The sequence below is a fragment of the Equus przewalskii genome, chromosome 31, assembly GCF_037783145.1.
Source record: "Equus przewalskii isolate Varuska chromosome 31, EquPr2, whole genome shotgun sequence".
In the NCBI taxonomy this organism is placed as follows: Eukaryota; Metazoa; Chordata; class Mammalia; order Perissodactyla; family Equidae; genus Equus; species Equus przewalskii.
This window is the reverse complement of record NC_091861.1, coordinates 28,575,492-28,594,600: the sequence shown is the minus strand read 5'-3', so window position 1 is coordinate 28,594,600 and position 19,109 is coordinate 28,575,492. Positions and strand designations below refer to the sequence as shown.

The 19,109-nt window shown below is 60.8% G+C and overlaps 1 protein-coding gene across 1 annotated transcript; it reads left to right on the top strand.

Moving 5' to 3' along the window:
• Positions 1–1,377: 1,377 nt before the first annotated feature.
• Positions 1,378–17,397, top strand: LAD1 (ladinin 1). The gene is made up of 10 exons (XM_070602337.1): positions 1,378–1,635; positions 9,995–10,132; positions 11,734–12,553; positions 13,073–13,177; positions 13,936–13,979; positions 15,439–15,511; positions 15,614–15,751; positions 16,070–16,156; positions 16,376–16,462; positions 16,797–17,397. The coding sequence occupies exons 1-10, from the start codon at positions 1,598–1,600 to the stop codon at positions 16,800–16,802; spliced, it is 1,536 nt and encodes a 511-aa protein (XP_070458438.1). The 5' UTR covers positions 1,378–1,597; the 3' UTR covers positions 16,803–17,397.
• The last annotated feature ends 1,712 nt before the right edge of the window (positions 17,398–19,109 follow it).

The following is a 19,109-nucleotide window of genomic DNA, read 5'->3' as shown; positions in this document are numbered from 1 at the left end:
TCAGGTTTCAAATGACCAGCAGTACTTTTCTTCCTGTGTTGTGGTGGTGCCACCACCAACGGGCCATCGGAGAACGTTCCCCAGGTCCCCAGGGAGGCAGCAGCTCCCGGGAGTGTCAGGCCTGGGTGGGAGAATCCGGGATACAGATTGTTGCCATCCCTTCTCTTCTTTCCCTGGAAAAGCACGTGGCTCAGGGTCCTGCCTTGGCCTCGGCTCTGGCCTCTCTGGGGCCTTGTCAACTCTCACCGCAGTGTCCCCAATACTCAACAGTGGGCTCATTTGATCCCCTCGATGTGGAGGGAAACAGGGCAGAATGTCATTATTTCCACGACACAGGTAAGGAAACGGAGGTGATTGGCTCCCCATCAAAGGGCTTATCAATGGCAGAAACGGAGCTCAGAGCCAGGTCTCCAGGCTCCCATCCAGCACTCCTTCCTCAAACCTCACTCCTTACCTCCTATGCCAAGAAGGAAGGCTCCCGGGAGGAGGGGACGTTTCAGAAGGAGAGGCCCTAGCAGGCTAGCTCTGTGTGTGTTTGCAGGCTGCCCTTTGCTGTGGGACCTCAGAGTACAGACCACCAACCCTGGATCCGTGTCACAGGGAGGCCAGGCGGGGAGCGGGGCCAGCCGGATGCCAGCAGTTCCGGCTCCCTCCACCTTCTCACCTGCAGGCCTCGCTCCTCACAGAGCAGAAGGCTGCTGCTGCTGCTGACCTTGCAGTTCTGCTCCATCAGGAAAGATAAGACTTCCCGTGCTCAGCGACTGACCCTCCCTCAGCCCATCTGAGGCTGGTTCCTGGACAGAAAGCACCTGGCCCCCCATGGCCCAGATGGGCCCCCTCAGCTGGATGGCACTTAAGGGAGCCAGGTGGGGCTGGTGGTGCCTGGGCTGCCTCAGGATGTCGGGAAATGTCAGTCCTGTGGTCTGAGCTCATTCCTCCTGGGGGGGGGGTGCGGGGAGCTGGGGTCCTCTGCCCTGTCCACACCCTACGCCTGCAGCCCAAAGTCTGGTGTCAGCGAGCAAGGACGGGGCCTTTGACACCTTAAGTTTTCTGTGCCTGGGCATTCAAATGTTTGTGGAGCTGAGTCTAGGAATCTCATCTGGGGAGGGACTGGCCTTCTGTGGGGCGTGTCTGGTCGTTTTGTGTGCAGCAACCGAGAAGCCCAGCCCAGCTCATCTCCAGGGCCTCCTGGAGTCGGGCTGGTGGGTCTCGAAGCTGGGAGGGGGCGGGTGCCCCAGACCCGAGATGAGGGTATGTGCTCCCACTTTCGTCCGCCTGCTCTGGGGTTTCAGCCTGACCCCATCCCCGGGGCCCGCCCCCTCCCGGCCCCACACCTGTGGGAGCAGGTCCGACTGGTTCTCAGCCGTCTCCGCCCTCACTCCCGGCGCCGCCCAGCCGTGCAGACCCGGCGTCCGTAGGTCCGTCCGTCCGGGGCGGAGACCAGTGCACCCGTCTGGGACGCCCACAGCCCAGAGGCCGCTCCGGGCTGGCAAATCGGAGCGGGGTGACATCAGCGGCCACGTGACCCTACCTGGCTGGCGCGGGAGGGCGCAGGTGGGGCCGCAGCAGGAGGCACACGGCGCACGGCTCCTGCAGCATGTCCGTCAGCAGAAAGGACTGGTCGGCGCTGTCCAGGTGAGCCCAGCGGGGGGGTGGGGCCATGGCCCAGGTGGGCGCCTCTCCCTGGGGTTGGCCTCCTTCCCAACTGGGACCCTGGTCGCAGAAGAGGAGGGGGCAGAATTGGAGCCAAGCTGGGCAACCCTCAGGTGCCAGTGCTGTTCTGCTCCCCCACGGCTTCCTTTCCTCCCCTTTGGGACGGAGGCCACAGACGGGGTGCTTAGGGAAGGCTGGCCCCTGGCCTGGAGAGCTCCTGGCCGGTGACCCCCTGTGGGGGGTCAGAAACAGTTTAGGGGTTGAGGAGGTGTTCAGGAGTTACCTGCAAGTCTTGCTTCCTGAGAGACCCCTCCCTCCTCGCCCCCGTGTCTAGGTAGAGAGTTGTAGCGAGAAGTTCCCAGAGAAGCCAGGACAGCAGAACAGTACCAAAGGGAAACTGTCCCTTCCCACTGATGGGGCTCCAATTCTGAGTGTGGCGTTTTGGGGTGGTGTCTGGGCTGGGTGACCTCAAGGCATTGCTATCCCTCTCTGTGCGTCACTCTCTATTTGTGAGCTGGTCCCTCAAAGGGTCAGGAGATGGGGTGTATTGTCCCTGCCTGCTGGGCATCCTGTCAGGGTCTGAGAAGGCTGGGGGGGGGGGGCTGGTCCAGGAGGCAGCACCCCTCGTCGTGTTGGGGACCCCTGGTGACTCTTCGGGGAACTTCCCTGCGCCTCCCCCAGAAGTGCTCACATGAGCATCTTCACCTCCTTACCCCTCTGCCCCTGCCATGCACACAAGTCTTGCCCCTAAGGAAGCTGAGGCCCGTGCAGTGGATCCAAAGTGGACCCCTCCTCCTTTGGTCCCATGGGCTCTAGCCAGGTAGAAATTGGCCTCTTGGCCCCACTCCCCAGGTGGGTGTTTGGGTATTTCGTGAGGCCTTTCGTGAGGCTGGGGCCAGCTCCAGGTGCAGAGGGCGCCCTCCCAGGCCTTCCCTATTAGATGAGGCTGCTGCTTCCCCTGCGTGCTCCCACCTCCCCGGTGCGGCCGGGACCTCCTGCCCCTCCTCGGGGCCGGCTCCAGAGCTTCTCTGGCACCTCATCTCCTCGGCAGCTCCTTCCCCTGGGCTGGGGGTCCACCTCCCCAGACCCCCGAGACCTAACACTGCCCTGAAGCACAGTAGCCCGCTAACCCCTGCATGGAGGGTCCCATGGGATCCAAAAGGGGGAAAAGGTAAGCCCAAGAACGGAGGGAGCTCCGTGCTCTGGAAAAGGGACCTGGCCTGCCACACCCAGGGCAGGTCTGAGCCGAGGGCGGGGCTGGGGGTCAAGGCCCTGTGGCCAGTGTGCTGGGGGTGATGTGGAAGTGTCTGTGCTCCTAGGTATGGGCGTACCTGTGCCTGTGGCTGTGTGTATGGGGGCACATGTTTATGGCCAATGCAGTGAGGAGAGCTCCTGGGGGTAGCAGGCTCTTACATTGCTGAGTTGGGGTCTTGGGGTCCGAGTGTGTTCGGTCTGTTTACAAAGACCTCAGGATGGTGCATTGGGTTAGAACTACCACCCAGCCCCCCTTCCTCGGGAACTCCCTGTCCAGGGCCATGTGTGATCCTGCGTCTGACAGCCTGCCTAGGTGGATATGGGCGTGTGGAGGGCAGGCAGCTGGGGCCCTGGAACTTTGAAATTGGGAGTGGAGTCTGGGCTCAGCCTGTCTACTGCTCCGGTGGAGGTGGTCTCCTGTGGCTACAGGGTGGGGCCGGGCTCCCACGGGACGCCCAGGGTGAGAGCTGGGGAACCAGTCCTGCTCTCCCGGAGTCCCGTGGGCAGATGCAGCTGCTGCCAGCAGTCTCCCTGATGGGATACCTGGGGCAGAGGACGGCTCAGCTCCGCTCGCTCCCTGCGTGAACAACAAGCCCCGGCCGGCAGGCAGGAGGGAAAGGCTGTGAGTCACTGTCAACCGGGCCTCGTGGGCTGGGGAGGACTGTGATGAGGGTGTGACGTAGGCGTCCCCAGCCTGGGCCCCGGTGGGGAGCTGAGGGCCAGCCGGCTGCCCATCCTATGCAGGAAGTGGAAATTCAGATGCCCTGGCCCTGGGCTGGGGGCAGGGGTGAGGTGGTTGGCTGGGTGCCCTGGTCAGTGGCCTTGTCCTTTCCTCTCTGGGCTGACCTGGTGACGGGCGAGGCTGGGCCCGGCCTGTCTGCAGGGGGTGAGGGTGGATCTGAGGGCGCCTGGGCCCGAGCAGCCGTGGTTAATTATTTTCCTGCCTGGGCCTGAGCAGCCCTGCCGCCTCCCAACACTGCCCTGGGTGCTCCCCTCACACCTCTCCCTGGACCATCAGGGCTGGAAGGGACCTCAGTGACCCGGGACCTGGGGCGACCTCTCATTGTGAAGAAGGGGATCTGAGGTCTGCTCCCCTCAGGGGCCGGAGACTGGCCCAAGGTCACACAGCCCGTCAGAGCCAGCCAGCGCCAGGCCCGTGCTCCCCGGTCTGTCTCTTCCTTCCAGGATTTGCAAATCCTGCTCCTGGAGCCCCCTGGTTCCACCAGATGCTCCTGGGGCGGCGTTCACCTGCTTCATCCAGAGCAGCTGAGCCTTGATCTGTCGCATAAAGGGCTCCTCTAGGCACTTCCATTTGGGAAGAAACTTTCTACGGCTAAACATAACATTTAAAAGTGAGGGTGCTTCCTCCTCCCTCCCCCGCCACCGTCAGCTGCTGCAGAGTAGATGGGAGTTAGGCCTCAGGAGGAACAGCCCCGTGGGGGCATCTGCAGGGCATAATGGCTCCTAGAATTGTTCAAGGGAAATGAGAACCCCCACTCCTAAGGATGGAGTTGGCGGAGTCAGGATGGAGAGGAGAGCAGCCCTACATGGGGACAGAGACGTGGATGTGCGTCCCCAGATGAAGGCCAGGAGTTGGAGCAGAGGGCTGTCAGGGAGGAAGTGCTGGGGCAGCTGCCCGGGGCTGTGGCACCAGCTGGTGACAGTGGCTGGGACTCCCTGGATGGTGGGGCCGATAGGCTCCGCCCCAGTCCTGGCTCTGGAGCTTGAAAGGTCAACGTGTGGGCCCCTGGGTTTCCCCGAACCTCTGCTCTTCCAGGCTGCCCCTGAGCTCCGGCGTGTCCTGGGTGGGGAATCTCGCAGCCTCAGAGCCTCCCCTGCTCCTTCTTGAGAACATTCAGCGGTCTGGTGCCCCAGAAGGTGGGGTCTCCCTCTGCTTTAGGGTGGGCCTTCTGGGGACGTCCTTTGCTGGCATTTGGGCTTGTGGTTAAGGTCATGATTTTGGAGAGGCTGACCGAGGTTGCAATCTTGGTTCCCTCTTCTTATTAGCTGTGGTGTCTTGGGAAAGTTATTAACCCCTCTGGGCCTCACTTTCCTCATCTGCAAAATGGGATGACCCCACCTCCCCTCCCAGGGTGGTGGTGAGGCTTCACGTCGATGGCGTTTGTAAGATACCTAGGACGTGCCTGGCATTATATTACATTATAGCAGGTGCCAGCACTTCTTTCTTTATTGATTGATTTAGCATTCGCCATATTCAACAAATAATTTGTGAGCTACAAAATGTTAAGCACTGTTCTACTTCCTTAATTATTGTCTATTCATTATTGGGGTTTCAACCATGGCACCTGCTGAGGTCCCTCCTGGAGTCTGACCTCTGTCCCGCCTTCCCCTCCAGGTCCATCCGTTTCCTCTTCCGTCTGTAGAGGCCGATAACTCTTTAATTGTTGGAGATAACATTTCTCTTCCCTGGTTGGGGGGTTGGGACTCATGTTTGCCAGGGTTTCAGGGTGGAAGGCAGCCCCCTGCCTCCTGGGCAGCAAGGGGGACCACATCCCCTTGGGGGAGCTATGGGGTTGTGGCATAAAGCTGGGGATGCTCAGGGGCAGCTGGGCCCCACCCCGTGCAGCCCCAGCCCTGGAGACCCCCGGGGCTAGGACCAGCCTGGGGAGTGAGGGGAGTGAGGGGAGTGAGTCATTTCCGAGGAGCCCAGGCTCTGACAGGTCACATACCGTATGACTTCCCCGAGGGCTGAGGGGCTGTGGGAATGGGGTTGCTCAGGACCTAGGAATCCTGGCGGCTCCAGCCCGGCCGGCGGTGGGGTGGGGAGAGGAGCGCCCAGCTTTGTGGCCTGCTTTCCCCAGCGGATGGGTCCCTGGCTTGGGAGGGCAAGAGCTGGTCCCAAACTGTGTTGTAGGGGCTGGGGGGTGCATCCAGAGAACGAGGGACTGCAGGTGTGGCCTCAGGAAAGCTGGCTGAATCTGGCGTTTCTGAGCCTGAACAAGCGGAGCCGAGGAGAGATCGGGGGTCAGGGCCTGCTCCCAAGGGCCTGGGGTTCGTGCATCATGAATGAGTGAATGAGTGAATGTATGATCAGTTTGCCAACGTGCAGAGCTACAGGGGTTGTGTGCCTCCGCGAGGTGGCTGAAGCAGGAGGAACAGCTGCCCTGAGGGTCCGAACAGGGAGATTCCGGAAGATTCCCTTCCGAAGGCAGCTCCTTGCCTGTGGGGTGATGGACAGATTGCCTTGCGGTGGGGGCGGAGATCAGGATTTGCTCCCCCTGCACGCTCTTGTTTGTCAAGGCGGAGATTTAGTGATTTCCCGTAGAGGAGGAGAGCAAGGCGACGTTCACACCTCATTCCGTGTTCGCTGGTGCTGGTGGCGTGCGGGGCACGTGGTGGATGCTCGAGAAAGGAGATGCCCACCCCACGGTCTACTCCGTTCCTGCGGGATCACTTCACACTTTCTTCTCAAACCTCTCATGCCCTCTCCACTCTCCTTCATCTGCCTGTCTTTAAAAAGAAACAGCACTTCAGGTCTGTGTGTTTGTTGGATGTAAAGGATGCCTGGATTAAAAGAGCGTTCCTTGAGCCCATGGCCTCCTCCTGTCCCACTTCAGCTGCTTTTCTTCTCAGTCAGACTTCTCACAGAGTTGTTGGGGGCCACTAGTTCCCCTTTCTTGCCCCCGTTCTCCCCTTTCTCGCCCAGTCCGGCTCTGCCCCAGCGGCCGAGGGCTCTTTGTGGGGGCCCGGGAGCCTCTGTGCTCACCGCTCCATCCTGGCACTCACCCGCCTGCCTGGCACCCCCTGGTCTCCTCCACCCTCCCCAGCTGAGTGTCTTGGGCTCCTTTGCTCTTGACCGGTGTCTTTTCCTCACAGGAGGAGTCAGGAAGAGAACTCCCCCCTTCTGGTCCCCTCTTCACTGCCATCCTGGTCTCACCGGAGACCCTCCACTCCCCATCTTTCCCATCTCACTCACCGAAGCACCAGGAATTGCTCAGGCCAAAGATGGAGGAGTTTTCCTGGATTCTTCTCTTTCTCTCCGCCCCAACCCCATCCTCATCCAGTCCATCAGCAAAACCCACCAGTTCTATCTTCAGAATGTGTCCCAATTCCCCCACTTTTCCCATCTCTCTGTCTCTACCCGGTTCAAGCCAGCATAGGTCTCGCCTGGCGAGTGTAGGAGCCTCCTGACAGATCCCCTGGTGCTCCTCCCACCGCCCTGCCTCCTTCAATTCTTTTTCCAGTAGCCAGAGAGATAAATAATAATAAATCCTATTATGTGACTCCCTGTGTAAAACTGTCCGGGGCTCTCCAGCACACTCAAATAAAACCCGAATCCTTGGGCCGGCCCCGTGGCTCAGCGGTTAAGTGCGCACATTCCGCTTCGGTGGCCTGGGGTTCACCGGTTTGGATCCCGGGTGCAGACATGGCACCGCTTGGTAAGCCATGCTGTGGCAGGCATCCCACATATAAAGTAGAGGAAGATGGGCACAGATGTTAGCTCAGGGCCAGTCTTCCTCAGCAAAAAGAGGAGGATTGGTGGCAGATGTTAGCTCAGGGCTAATCTTCCTCAAAAACAAAACAAAACAAAACACAAAAACCCAAATTCTTCCCCTGGTCTTCGAGGCTCTCTGCTCTGGCCTTGCCTTGTCTGACCTCCCTGTGGGCCACCTCTGGCCCCGGCCCCCTTTCTCCTGAACAGCCAGCTCATCCGTCACACCCAGGCCTTGTCCCTGTTTCATTCCTCCTGGACTCTCTGCCACCAGATCCGGCTCCTCCAATTTCTTCTTGGAGCTACGGGAGGCCTCCCCTCCCAGTCTCCTCCTCACATCACCTCTTACCCTGTTCCCTTGTCCTTGTGTCACTTCCAGACATCGTTTTGTTCACTCACCTGTCCCCTGGCTCCCGTCCAGCCCCCCACCGGGACACGTGTTCCAGGAAGAGGGGAACCCCGTCCACCTCCTTCCCCACTAACTATGCCTGGCATGGAGTCGGCGTGCGAAAATATTTGTTTAGTGACTGTCGCGTCAACAAATGTGGTGTTGGACCTAGAAAAAAAGATCGGAGCCTTCGGACGGCTCATCCTCATTCTAGGGAGGCAAACAGAGGCAGAGGAAGGACGCGACCCACCCGAGGGAGGGAGGGTGGCAGGTGGACCCCGTGATGGGCCTCCAGAAGACCACCTGGAGGGGTCTTCTCTTAGGGAAGCTCCTAGGATGCACTTCATATGCAATTCAGCTTATGAAATGTGTGGGTTTGCACGAGGGCTCCTCTGATCGAGGCTCAGCTGCATGGTGCTTCCTTGCAGGAGGGGAGGGCCCACCCGGAGGAGCGGGGCTGGGCAGCAGGGAAGCTGGGAGAGCAGGTTTGACACCTGCTGGGCAGGCAGAGGCCTTACACTCTTCATTATGGGAGGCAAGAAGGAGGCGTTTTCCAGGCTTTTCCAATTGGGGCACAGACATCACTGGGGGGCTCATAGGTAGGCTCAGAGAGGGCTCGCCCACTGACCCTGCAGCCCGCTCCTCTGCTGCCTGCTTCTCCTCCGGCTCCCGTGAAGCCCAGCCTCCCCGCCCCATGAGCGCCTGTCTTCTGATGTCCAGGCTCGCTCAGCCCTCCCTCCGCCTGGACTGCGGTTTCTCCCCAGGCCCCTGTCACCCCTATGAGGTCCTGTTTCCCCCTGAGATCCAGCCTCTTCCGTGGGCCTTGCCTGGTCACCTTGGCCCACAGTAATCATCCTTTCTCTGCAGAGGCATCTGTGTGTGTGGCTGGGAAGCTTCCTACAGTAGGTGCTTCCAGGGTGGGGCCCTTGCTTCCTCCTGTGAGCCCGCAGGTCCTCACCTGCTGCTGGCCCATCATGGTCGCCCAGCGCATGTTTGCTGTTTGGTTGGGGTGGAAGGGTGGGTGGACGGGAGGGGAGGTAGGCTGGCGGGGAGGTGGGTGGGAGGATGGGAGGGCAGGTGGATGAGGATGGGTGGGTGGATGGGAATGGGCAGGAAAATGAGGGATGGATGGGCGCGTGGATTTCCAGGTGGCTACGTAGGTAGATGAGCTGATGGGAGTGGATGGTGGGCTGGTGGGCGAGTGGTCGGCTTGCTGTGGGCGTGCCTGGCTGGTCCCCTGAATGAAGGATGACTCGGGGCAGGAACTGGAAGCAGGGGGCATGGGGTTGCCATGTGAGAGCTGGTTCTCAAAGATGAAAGAGACTCAAAGAGCCTGGGAAAGGAAGGGAAGACACATTGGGATCTTTTCCCGGTATAACTGGCCTTCCTTGCGAGTCTCTGCTCTGAAAATGAGAAATCCCATGAGAGCTGAGTGACTCTGAGGAAGTTTCTTTGTGGTTGTCCATCGAGGGGTTTTATTAAGAATCCCAGGACGCAAAAGAAAGAGGAACATGCCGAGTTCATCTGCCTCCTCAGGCTGCACCGTACCCGCCCTCCATGTCCGTCGTTGCCCCCAGAGAGGGAGGCCCCCATGGCCTCTCCAGAGTCCAGGCTGTACTCCCACCCAGCGGGTCTCACTGGAGTGGCTTTGCCCCCAGGGGACATTGGCAACGTTGGGGCACATTTTCAGTTGTCACACTGGGGGTGGTGCTACTGGCGTGCAGCGGGTAGAGGCCTGGGGTTACCGGTCAACATCCTGCAGTTCGGGACAGCCCTGCCCATGGAGTTATCCGGCCGAAGTGTCAGCTGTGCCGAGGTCCAGAAACTCAGGTCTGACCTGAGTCCTGGCAGCTTGAGTAGAAATTTAATAGACACATAACAGAAACCACCAATGTGAGCCACGTTTAAAATTTTAAATTTCCTAGTAGACACATTGCAAAAGTAAAATGGGGAAAATCAATTTTGATAATATATCTCCTTTGCCCCAGTATATCCCAAGTTTATTGTTTCAACATGTCGTCAGCGTCCACGGTTATTAACAAGAGAGTTTCCATCTTGTTCTCTGGGTGAGGTCTGAGACGTACGGGGTGAGCTCTGCGCTCACAGCATGGCCCAGTTCAGGGCTCTGGGGCCGTCTGCGGATGGCCAGCCTGGAGGGCTGTGGTCTCTGCTCCAGGCCCCTCGGGGTCCGGCTCAGGCATGGGCCCTGGGCTTTCCTGGGCTGCACTGACCTCCCCTTCCCCCAGCCTGGCCAGACAGTGGACTCTGGAGGATGAGGAAGAGCAGGAACGTGAGCGCCGGCGTCGGCACCGCCACCTGAGCTCGACCACGGACGACGAGGCTCCCAGGCCCACCCAGAACGGAGGCCAGCCGGCCGTGGAGAGGTGCCCTGGTCGGGGGGGTGGGGGTGGGCGAGGCATCGTTCCCTCCCCCGGGTGGTGGGGATGGATTTACGCCCCGACAGACCAGGGCAGCGCGCTCGGTCTGCACAGGGAGTGAGGCTGAAGGGCGTGCAGATGACCTTCAGGTTCCTGGCCTTCCGCAGCCTCTCCGCAGCCCTGCCAGGTTCCACCCTCTTCAGGACGATAATTGCTCCTATTTGTGGAGACCAGCCATGAGCCACTACTTGGCTGGACGTTTTATGGGCATAACTCACTTGATCCTTACAGTATCCCTGAGAGGAATCATTAACCCATTTTACAGGTGGAGAAACTGGGTCAAAGAGTGTGTAGGTGACTTGCTGAGCTCATAAACCTAAAGGTTGACAGGGCCTGAATTTTCCTCCGGATCCTTCAGGCTCTGTGGTTCCGCTCTTGCCATTAAACCAGGCTGCGTCCCCCTAACGCTGGAGCCCCACCGTTCGCTTCTGAGCGGAGGACCACAGGGCTGGCCTTGCCACCTAGATTTTAGGGTTGTGAGGGAAAGGAAGAGAAGGGTCTGGAATTTACTGCATGTCCCCTGGGTATCAGGACGGGGTGGGGCCCTCCCATGGGATGAGGCTCGTTTCTCCTCCTGACAGGCACAGTTTGCAGATTTGGAAACTGAGGCTCAGACAGCGAATTAACTTGCCCCGAATCACGTGTAGAGCAGGGTGGTGATGAAGGAAAGGGTCTCGTTTTGCTGGAGGCCAAGCACCGCGTGTGGGGTTGGACAACCTCTCATGTTCCTTTGGGTCCCCAGAACAGGGAGAACAGGGGTGTGTCCTGGGCTGCACTGACACCCGAGGCTGGTGCCTAGTCCCGACTGCACCCCCACAACCGACAGGAGAGCAGGACGATGCATCAGGAGCCTCGGGTTCTACTCCCAGCTGCACCACCAATTTGCTGTGTGACCTTTGACCAATCCCTGAGTGTCTCTGGTCTTGCTCTAAGCTCTAAGGGTCAGAGATTGCATCTGTTCCTTTTGACTGCACTGCCTGGCGCGTCTAAAGTGGCTGTTCCATCAGGCTTTGTATTTTGGGTCTGGACATGGAATGGTTGCACCTTACAGAGGTTTATAAACTTTTTAAAAAAGAATGATGGGGGCTGGCCCAGTGGTGCAGTGGTTAAGTGCGCATGTTCCGCTTTGGTGCCCCGGGGTTCACCGGTTAGGATTCCATGTGTGGACATAGCACCGCTTGGCACGCCATGCTGTGGTAGGCGTTCCATATATAAAGTAGAGGAAGATGGGCATGGATGTTAGCTCAGGGCCAGTCTTGCTCAGCGAAAAAGAGGAGGATTGGCAGCAGATGTTAGCTCAGGGCTAATCTTCCTCAAAAAGAAAAAAAAAAAGGATGGTGGGCTTCATTCAGATGATATCTTGGAAGCCCAATATGTAGAGCAGATAAAAGTGCTCCTTAGTTCAGTGATGGGGCAGGGCTCTCCGTCCTCACCCCCTCGCTGGTGGCCCTGGAGGTATCTCCGTTGGGTCAGGGACCCCCAGGGCTCTCCCGGCTCTGATGTCCTATGATTCCATCTCCTACCCCGTCTCCCATCTTCTGGCTCAGGTTGCCCAGCGTAGAGGAAGCAAAGGTGGCCAGGTCACCACCCCCAGCCTCCAAAGATGAGGAGGAGGACGTCCAGGCCATCCTCAGGACGCGGCAGGAGCGTAGGCAGAGGCGGCAGGCGGTGGAGGTGGCACAGGCCCCACTCCGGGCGCAGCTAGAGGCAGAGGAGGGGCAGGACAGCTCGGGCCCTGGGCTGGACGAGGAGCAGCCCCAGGCGCCCGAGAAGGAGGTGGAGCTGCCGCCTCACCGGAGGCTGAACCAGCAACGGCGGGGCCCCTGGGCCAGGGAGGAGGAGAGCTTGGCGGGCAGGGAGCCGGGAGTCGAGAAGCAGGGGGCCTCGGAGAAGACCCCGGTTCCAGACAAGAGCCAGGTTTCGGGGAGGTCCTCCATTCCAGAGACGGCATCAGCGCCTGAAAAGAGACTGGTCTCAGAGGAAACCTCCATCTCCGAGAAGGCCCCGGGCCCCGAGAAGACATCTGTGTCCGAGAAAAGATCCATCATGGAGAAAAAAGCAGTTCTAGAAAAAACAAGTGTCTTGGAGAAGCCGCCCGGCCCGGGGAAGACATCAGGCTCAGAGAGGAGACTGGTGTCTGAGAAAGCATCGATCTTTGAGAAGTCGTCAGCCACAGAGACAAAGCCGGCCCCCAAGAGGGCGGCAGCCTTGGAGCAGCCGGCCCCTGGGGGCAGCGCGTCCAGCACCAAAGAGTGGAGAGGAAGGGCCCTCCCTGAGAAGAGCCCCCGGGCCTCAGCCGAGCTGGGAGAGCAGGGGGCGGCCGGCCCTCCAGCTGTGCCTTCCCGCCTCCCGCCAATCACTGTCCAGGTGGGTGTTCCTGTCGCTCCTGTGCCTCTGCTATCGTCTCCAGTCCTGGCCTGCTGGTCTCTTTCCTCTGTGCACTGTCTCCTGTCCTCCCATCTTCGGGCTGCCCTCGGCCGTTTCTTCTCTTCCTACCTGCATCCAGCCACTGTCACGATAGGGGACACTGAGGCAGGGGCAGGCTGCTGGCCGCTGAAAGGGACATCGGCTGTGTGACAGGGAGCACCTGCCACGTCCTCATTCAGGGCTGGGACCCCAGGACCCCAGGACTCTTGGGAAGCCTCGGATCCTTCCAGAAGCTCCCGCAGAAAGCTCTGCCCTGTGTCCTGGCCCCACAGGACTGCGTCTGCCATCCCCACAGCAGAGGCAGAGGGGCAGGAAGCAGCGGAGGAGGGCGCAGGGCTGTCTTCCTCCCCTCTTCCTCCTGCAGTTCCTGGGACGAGCCAGGCCACATGGGGTCCCCATGGCAGCTTGGGCTCGGGGCCACCCAGACCTCCCGTGTGACACCCCTCCTGCTCCATCCAGGTGAAAATCCCCAGCAAGGAAGATGAGGTGGACACATCCTCGCCCACCCTGGCCACCTACAGCAGCTCCCTCAAACGCTCCAGCCCCAGGACCATCTCCTTTCGGGTGAGAGCCCTGGGCATCCTTGTCTCCAAGCCACTGGAGGGCCAGCATCCCTTACAGCACAGGGGCCATCGGTGGGGAGGAGGAAGACTGTCTGGGTGCAGAGGGCCTTAGGATCCCCGTGGGTGGCCAGGAACAGAGGGGGTTGGATGAAAGGAACGCCAGCAGGTTAGCGACCTGGAGCGTGGGTGTGGACAAGCGTGACAGCCCCACCTAGTGGGCAGGCCAGAGCTGCGGGCACCTGGCCGGGACTCAGCAAGGCCCCACACCAGCCCTCGGCCCCTGTCCTCACCCCGGAGGCTTGCTCAGGGGGCAGGGGCAGGGACAGGGGCAGCGGGCTCTCCTCATGCCCCCCCGCCGGTTGGACTGGGGGCTCTTCTCTGGCCTTTTTCCAGTGTGTACTCTGAGTTCCCTGGTCACTGGGTCATTTCTGACCACCTGTGCTTTGTGCCCCTGCTGTGTGCCGGCCTGGGGGAGGCTGGAGGCCCGATGTTGATCAGTGCCCGTCCTGCCCCGCGGGGCTCCCGGCAGCGGGGAGGCCCACAGGACGGCAGGTGGTGCAGTACCCCGAGAAGACCCAGCCTTGGGGGTGGGAGCAGGTGGCTCCCAGACAAGAAGAGGGCCTTGAGTGAAGGTTTGTCTGGGTGGAGGGGCAGGGGTCTGAGGAGGAGGAAGTGTCCTGAGAGCTGAGCCCTTCCCCCGAGGAAGGCCGTGGCCGCCCTGGGTCTCCCCCTCACCCGCCCCTTTCCTTCTCTTTTCAGGTGAGCTCCCAGAAAGAAAACCTGGAGACGACCTTAACCCGCAGGTCAGGGGCCTGGAGGCTCGGGCACTCTCCCAGCTGGTCGGGTTCAGCTGCTTGCTGAGCACTGGCCACCTGTCCTCCTGGAGCCCGGCTGTGCCATAGGGCATGTTGGGGGGAAGATGCAGCCCCTGCCCGGGGCTCCAGACTCTGCGGGGAGACTGGACTAATGTGGGGCTGAGGCCTGAAGAGCTGGAACAGGGAGGGGAGGGACCCGGGAGAGCTGCTTGGAGGAGGCGGGGCGTGGTGGGGTTCCGACCGTAGGGGAGGGGTTAGTCTTGAGGTGCAGGGGTGGGGTGGGGGGAGGGCCTTCCAGGGGGAACTATGAACAGTTCAGGGAAAGCGGGGCCTGAGGTGAGGTTGGGGGCACCTGGGAATCTGCATGTTTAATGAGCGCCCCACCCCCACCCCCACCCCAATGCCCCGTAACGTTGGTGGAAGTAGTTTGAGGACTGTGTTTTGAAAAACACTGAAATAGGATCTGAACAGCATTTGGGCTCGTGTGTCAGGACTTGCACGCACTCCTGTTGCGTCCGTCTGCCCCTAACGTTTGCTGAGGCCCCTTATCCTGGGCGAGGCCCCGGGGTGGGGTGGTGGCGAGGGGTGCAAAGATGAATAAGACACAGTTGCTGCCCTCGGGCAGCTCACGTCAGAGCTTTAAAGGTGGACAGCCACCCAGTGCGGAGGTGCAGGGAGGAGAATACGGACTGAGGGCTGGCAGCTCTGGATGGCTGCCGCGGCTCAGCCTGCACGAGCTGGGGACCGTGTCACAGAGCACCCGACATCTGAAGGGGGCTTGAACTAGTGGGAGATTCCCAGATGGAAAACTGGAGGAATGGCATTTTGAATAGAGGGAACAGCATGTGCAAAGGCACAGAGTGTGAAAAGCGGGAGTTGTCTGGTTGGCTGGCACATAAACATGAAGAAGGGGATGGGGAGGGGGGGCGGGGTGGGACAGGACCAGATCCTGATAGCCTTGTATGCCGTGCCAAGGAGTCTGGCCCCCGTCCTGCAGCCCGAGGGGTTTTTTGCGAGAAGAACAGGAGGGTTTGTGTGGGGTGGGAGCTGTCTGGTGGCAGGGGGAGAGAGCTGGGGGTGGCAGGCAGAGGGAGTAGGTTGCAGGTGACTGTCGTGATGGGGAAGATGGGGAGGAGGGAGATTGAGGGGATGTTTTGGAGGTGGGAGGGTGGGACGGGGGAGGAGTGGTGGATATTTCTGCTCCTGGGGATGTCTCGCTGGGTGGGGTGCTTCTTGGGGTTGAGGGAAGCCTCTGAGGTCTGGAGGGTTTCACTGTGGTCAAGTCTTTATAGCCTCACTCTGTGTTGGAGGCCATATTCTCTGCCAAAATGGTGGGGCGGGGTGGGGTGGGGTGGGCACCACTCCTCAGGCTCGGCGGGCAGGCCTGGTCTCCCCAAGGGGCGGGGGCCTCACCCGGCTTGTCTGGTCCTGTCCTCCCGTCCTGCAGCGCCAGCGTGAGGCTCCCGGCCAGCACGGTCAAGTTAGGCGAGAAGCTGGAGCGATACCACACGGCCGTGCAGGTGGGCGGGGCCCTGGCAGGGGCCCTGGTACCTGAGGATGTGGTGGGGGTGATCCGGGCCCCTCACCCTCGTGGGTCAGCGGTGTGTGTCCTCTGTTCCCAGAGATCGGAATCCGTCAAGAGTCCGGGCTCCTCCCGCACCGAGTTCTTCGTGACTCCCATGGGTGTGGCCAGCAAGCGTCACCTCTTTGAGAAGGAGCTGGTGGGCCAGAGCCGAGCAGAGCCAGCCTCCAGCAGGAAGGTGAGGACTGGGGCCCAGCCAGGCATCTTCAGCTGCTGAGGTCCAAGGTGGCTGGACCCCGAGCCTTGGCCGTGGCCGTGCGAGAAGCCGATTTTGGCAGAAGCTACTGCTGACCTGAGTTACCATGTGTGTCCCTGAGCTCGTCTCCTTAGCTGTGCACATGGCTCCCTGGGGAGGGGTGGGGGCCTTCCAGGTGTGTGTGGCACATGCTGGATGGACATGGGAGTGAGGCAGAGGCCTACCCTGTGCCAGGGCATCTGCCAAGGCCCTATTGTGGCCAGTGGCCCCAAACCCTGAGACGGAAGCCTCTTTTTGCAGGATAACTTGAAGCTCTCTGGGGTTGTGACATCACGGCTCAACCTGTGGATCAGCAGGACCCAGGGTTCTGGAGATCAGGACCCCCAGGTACCCTGTCCCCCCCACCCGAGGTCCCTTGTGGTGGGCTCTCATGGTGGAATGACCCAGGGTGGCCCCGAGGGTAATGGGGATATTCCAGGAGTGGGGACAGTGAGGAGGGCTGTGGAGAAGTCTATGGGCCAGAAGCAGCCGACGGGAGTGGGTCTGGGGTCCCCCTCTCGGGAACGGGGGCCTTAGTCCCGGGTTCCACCTGATGGCCCCAATCAGGAGGCGCAGAGGGAGTCGGCAGCCGCCAGGAGGACCCAGCGGGGGAGCCCAGCAGAGCCCTCCATGAGAGTGGACGTGGACGTGGAGGTGAGAGGGTTGTGAGGGGCTGGCCTGGGGACGCTCCTCGTGCCCTCCCCCTCCACACACCCACTGGCCCAGGGGGTCACAGTCCTGGTCCTGCCCTCAGGCTGCTGTGACCCGATCTTCAGCACACTGGTTGCGCCCTCAGCTGGCTTGCATCACCCCAGCTCTGCAGAGCCCCCCACCCCGACCTTCCAGCAGCCGATTTTAGTGTCTGGCCCAGTGTGTGTTTGGGCCTTGGGCACAGGGATGCCCTCCTGTCCAGAGGCCACCCCCCCTGCCCTGTCCCCTCCCAGCCCTGGGACCCTCCTCCCGTGTTCTGACAGAGCCTTGCCCACAGGTGTGACAGCGCTGCCAAGACTGACCGGCAAGTCCGTCCTGTGGGCCCTCCCTCGTGCCAGGCCCTGCTTCCACAGCACCTCCCTGCCTCTGTTCCCTGTCTGCCTCCAGACCCGGGGCCAGGAAGGTCCAGGAAACTCTGCCAGCTCCTTCCCGGCCCTTCCTCTGGGGCCCAGTATGCCCTGGCACCTTGTCCTGTGGTCGGCATAGCAGATCCTGGAATCCGGCACGGCCCGGGCACAGCATGGGCTCCTGTCAGCACTAGGGGGCTCAGCATCCCGTCCAGAGACGGCTCCTAAAGCCGCTCACTTCCAGAGTCCAGGCGGCACGATCTCTCGAGAACTCCAGGGCCACCTGTCTGCCCTGCTCCCAGCAGGTGCCTCCACGTGCCTGTGACATCTCTGCCCCCAGCTTGCAGAGACCCACGCCGCCAGACTATGAAGGAGCTGGCCTGTCTTCCACGGGCCCCACCTGTCCCTTCTCTGGCTGGCAGCTCAGTGCCTTTTTTTTGCCCCACCCCAACCCACCCTACTCGCTCTCTGAAAAACCTCTTCTCAGGAAAGATCTAATAAACTCCTTCACTCTCAGGTATAAGTGACTAAGAATGCCTTAAAAGTGGATTCATTCCTGGAGGCTTCGCTTTTTATCTGGGATCATCTGCTGTGTGTGGGGAGAGTTTTTTGGTTGGGAGAGAGGGAGTCAGTCATCATTTTCCTAGCCGCCCCCTGTTCTTCTCACATGAAAGTGGATGGCCTCCCAGTTGTCTTAGCATAGTGACTGGGGTGGAGGCATGGCCAGAACTGCCACATCTGTGCCAGGCCTGCTGCCACACCCCCCCAACACACATTCTCCCCAAATCTGGCTCATTAGCACTTCATTAGAACCATTACTCCTAATTGCTCTGGTTCACGCAGGACCAGCTGGTGGGAGCACGGGTAGGGCCTGCCCACATCCCCTTGTGCCCTTTGTCCCCTGCCCCAGGTGTGCCCGGCAAACTGCAGGGCTTCTCAGAACATGGTCCGTAAGGGCATCAGGAGGCCTCAGGTCCCCAAGTCTGTGGGGCAGGAGCCACCAGCCAAGGGCAGCCGGCCTCGTCCCAGCCTCTGTGAGCACGGGATCCCATCTCGGATCCTGTGGTCTGGGGGTCAGAAGGCCCTCCGACCCTCGTCAGGGCAGACCTCCCAGTGACCCCAGGCTGTGGGTCACTCCCAACCCCTCCCGTGCCCAGCGGTGGGTCTCCGCGGCTGATCCCAGGCCAGCCCTGAGCTGGGGTGGGGGACCTGGCGGCCCCACCCTGAGCACCACCCATCACTGTCAGGCCCGGAGCTTTGGCGAGAGTTCCAACTCAAGAGGCTGAGGACCAAGCCGGGTGGGGGAGCAGGATGGGGTGGGCAGTGCCCAGAGACTCAGGACCTGCCCTGATCTGGCCCAGCTGGGAACTCGGCTTTGCGTGCTCAGGTTTCGAACTTTGGGAAGTTCCCGGCAGGTGAATTCTTTAGCGCACAGACTTTCTTAGGAGGGGTTCCTAGAGGCCTTCCTCTGGAGTGGGGGCCCCAGTGGCCACCGTGGTCCTGGGCGTCTGTGATGTCCTGGCAGCTGCTGCCTCCAGAGGGCGGGGCCCTTCGCTCTGGCAACCCCCCTCCCTGGGGTGCCCATCGAGGACAGGCTGCTGGGCAAAGCCCTGAGGGACATGACCCCATGCCCCGTCTGTTTGCATCCCACATCCCACACCCCAGGGCCATGTGCTCACTCCTGGGGTGGAGATGCCGATAAACAAGGAGCGGAAGAGATGCTCCCCCAGGATCAGGTGCAGTGTGGTGGTGACCAGGGCGGGGAGGTGGGCAGGGGGGGCCTCTTGGAGGAGGTGACTTTGAGCGCCCTCTGGAGACAGAACAGGTCCCCTGACCCACCCACCCACCTGTTGCCCCTCCTTCCTGCTTTCCTGCCCCAGCGGCCCTGGACCTCACAAATGGTCTGTCCTCCGTGGGTCCTCAAATTTGCAAGCACCCTTCCAGTACGATTCTGGATCAGCATCGTCTCTGCTTTCTCTTCCTGTCTGTTGTTATACCAGGCAGTGACTTCACGTCTATTTGCAAGGACGGGGGCATCCGCGACGGGTCGGGAGCAGCCATCATGTCAACGTCTGGCTGCCGGAGGGTGGCTGGACCTTCTCCCCAGCTGAGTGCTTGTCTCCCAGCTCTCTGAGTTAAATCCTGGCCTCGGAACGGTTAGTACTGCCTCGCAGGTTAGTCCCTGGATGCCCAGAACATCCCGGGTATTTCCCCGGGGCTCTGTGGGGTTTCATCGCTTTGAT

Bases quoted from the DNA above. Each gene is read 5' to 3' on its own strand.
- LAD1 (XM_070602337.1), top strand. From the start codon at position 1,598: ATGTCCGTCAGCAGAAAGGACTGGTCGGCGCTGTCCAG. The intron at 15,512-15,613 runs GTGGGCGGGGCC...CTCTGTTCCCAG, and splicing joins GATACCACACGGCCGTGCAG to AGATCGGAATCCGTCAAGAG. The intron at 15,752-16,069 runs GTGAGGACTGGG...CTCTTTTTGCAG, and splicing joins AGCCAGCCTCCAGCAGGAAG to GATAACTTGAAGCTCTCTGG.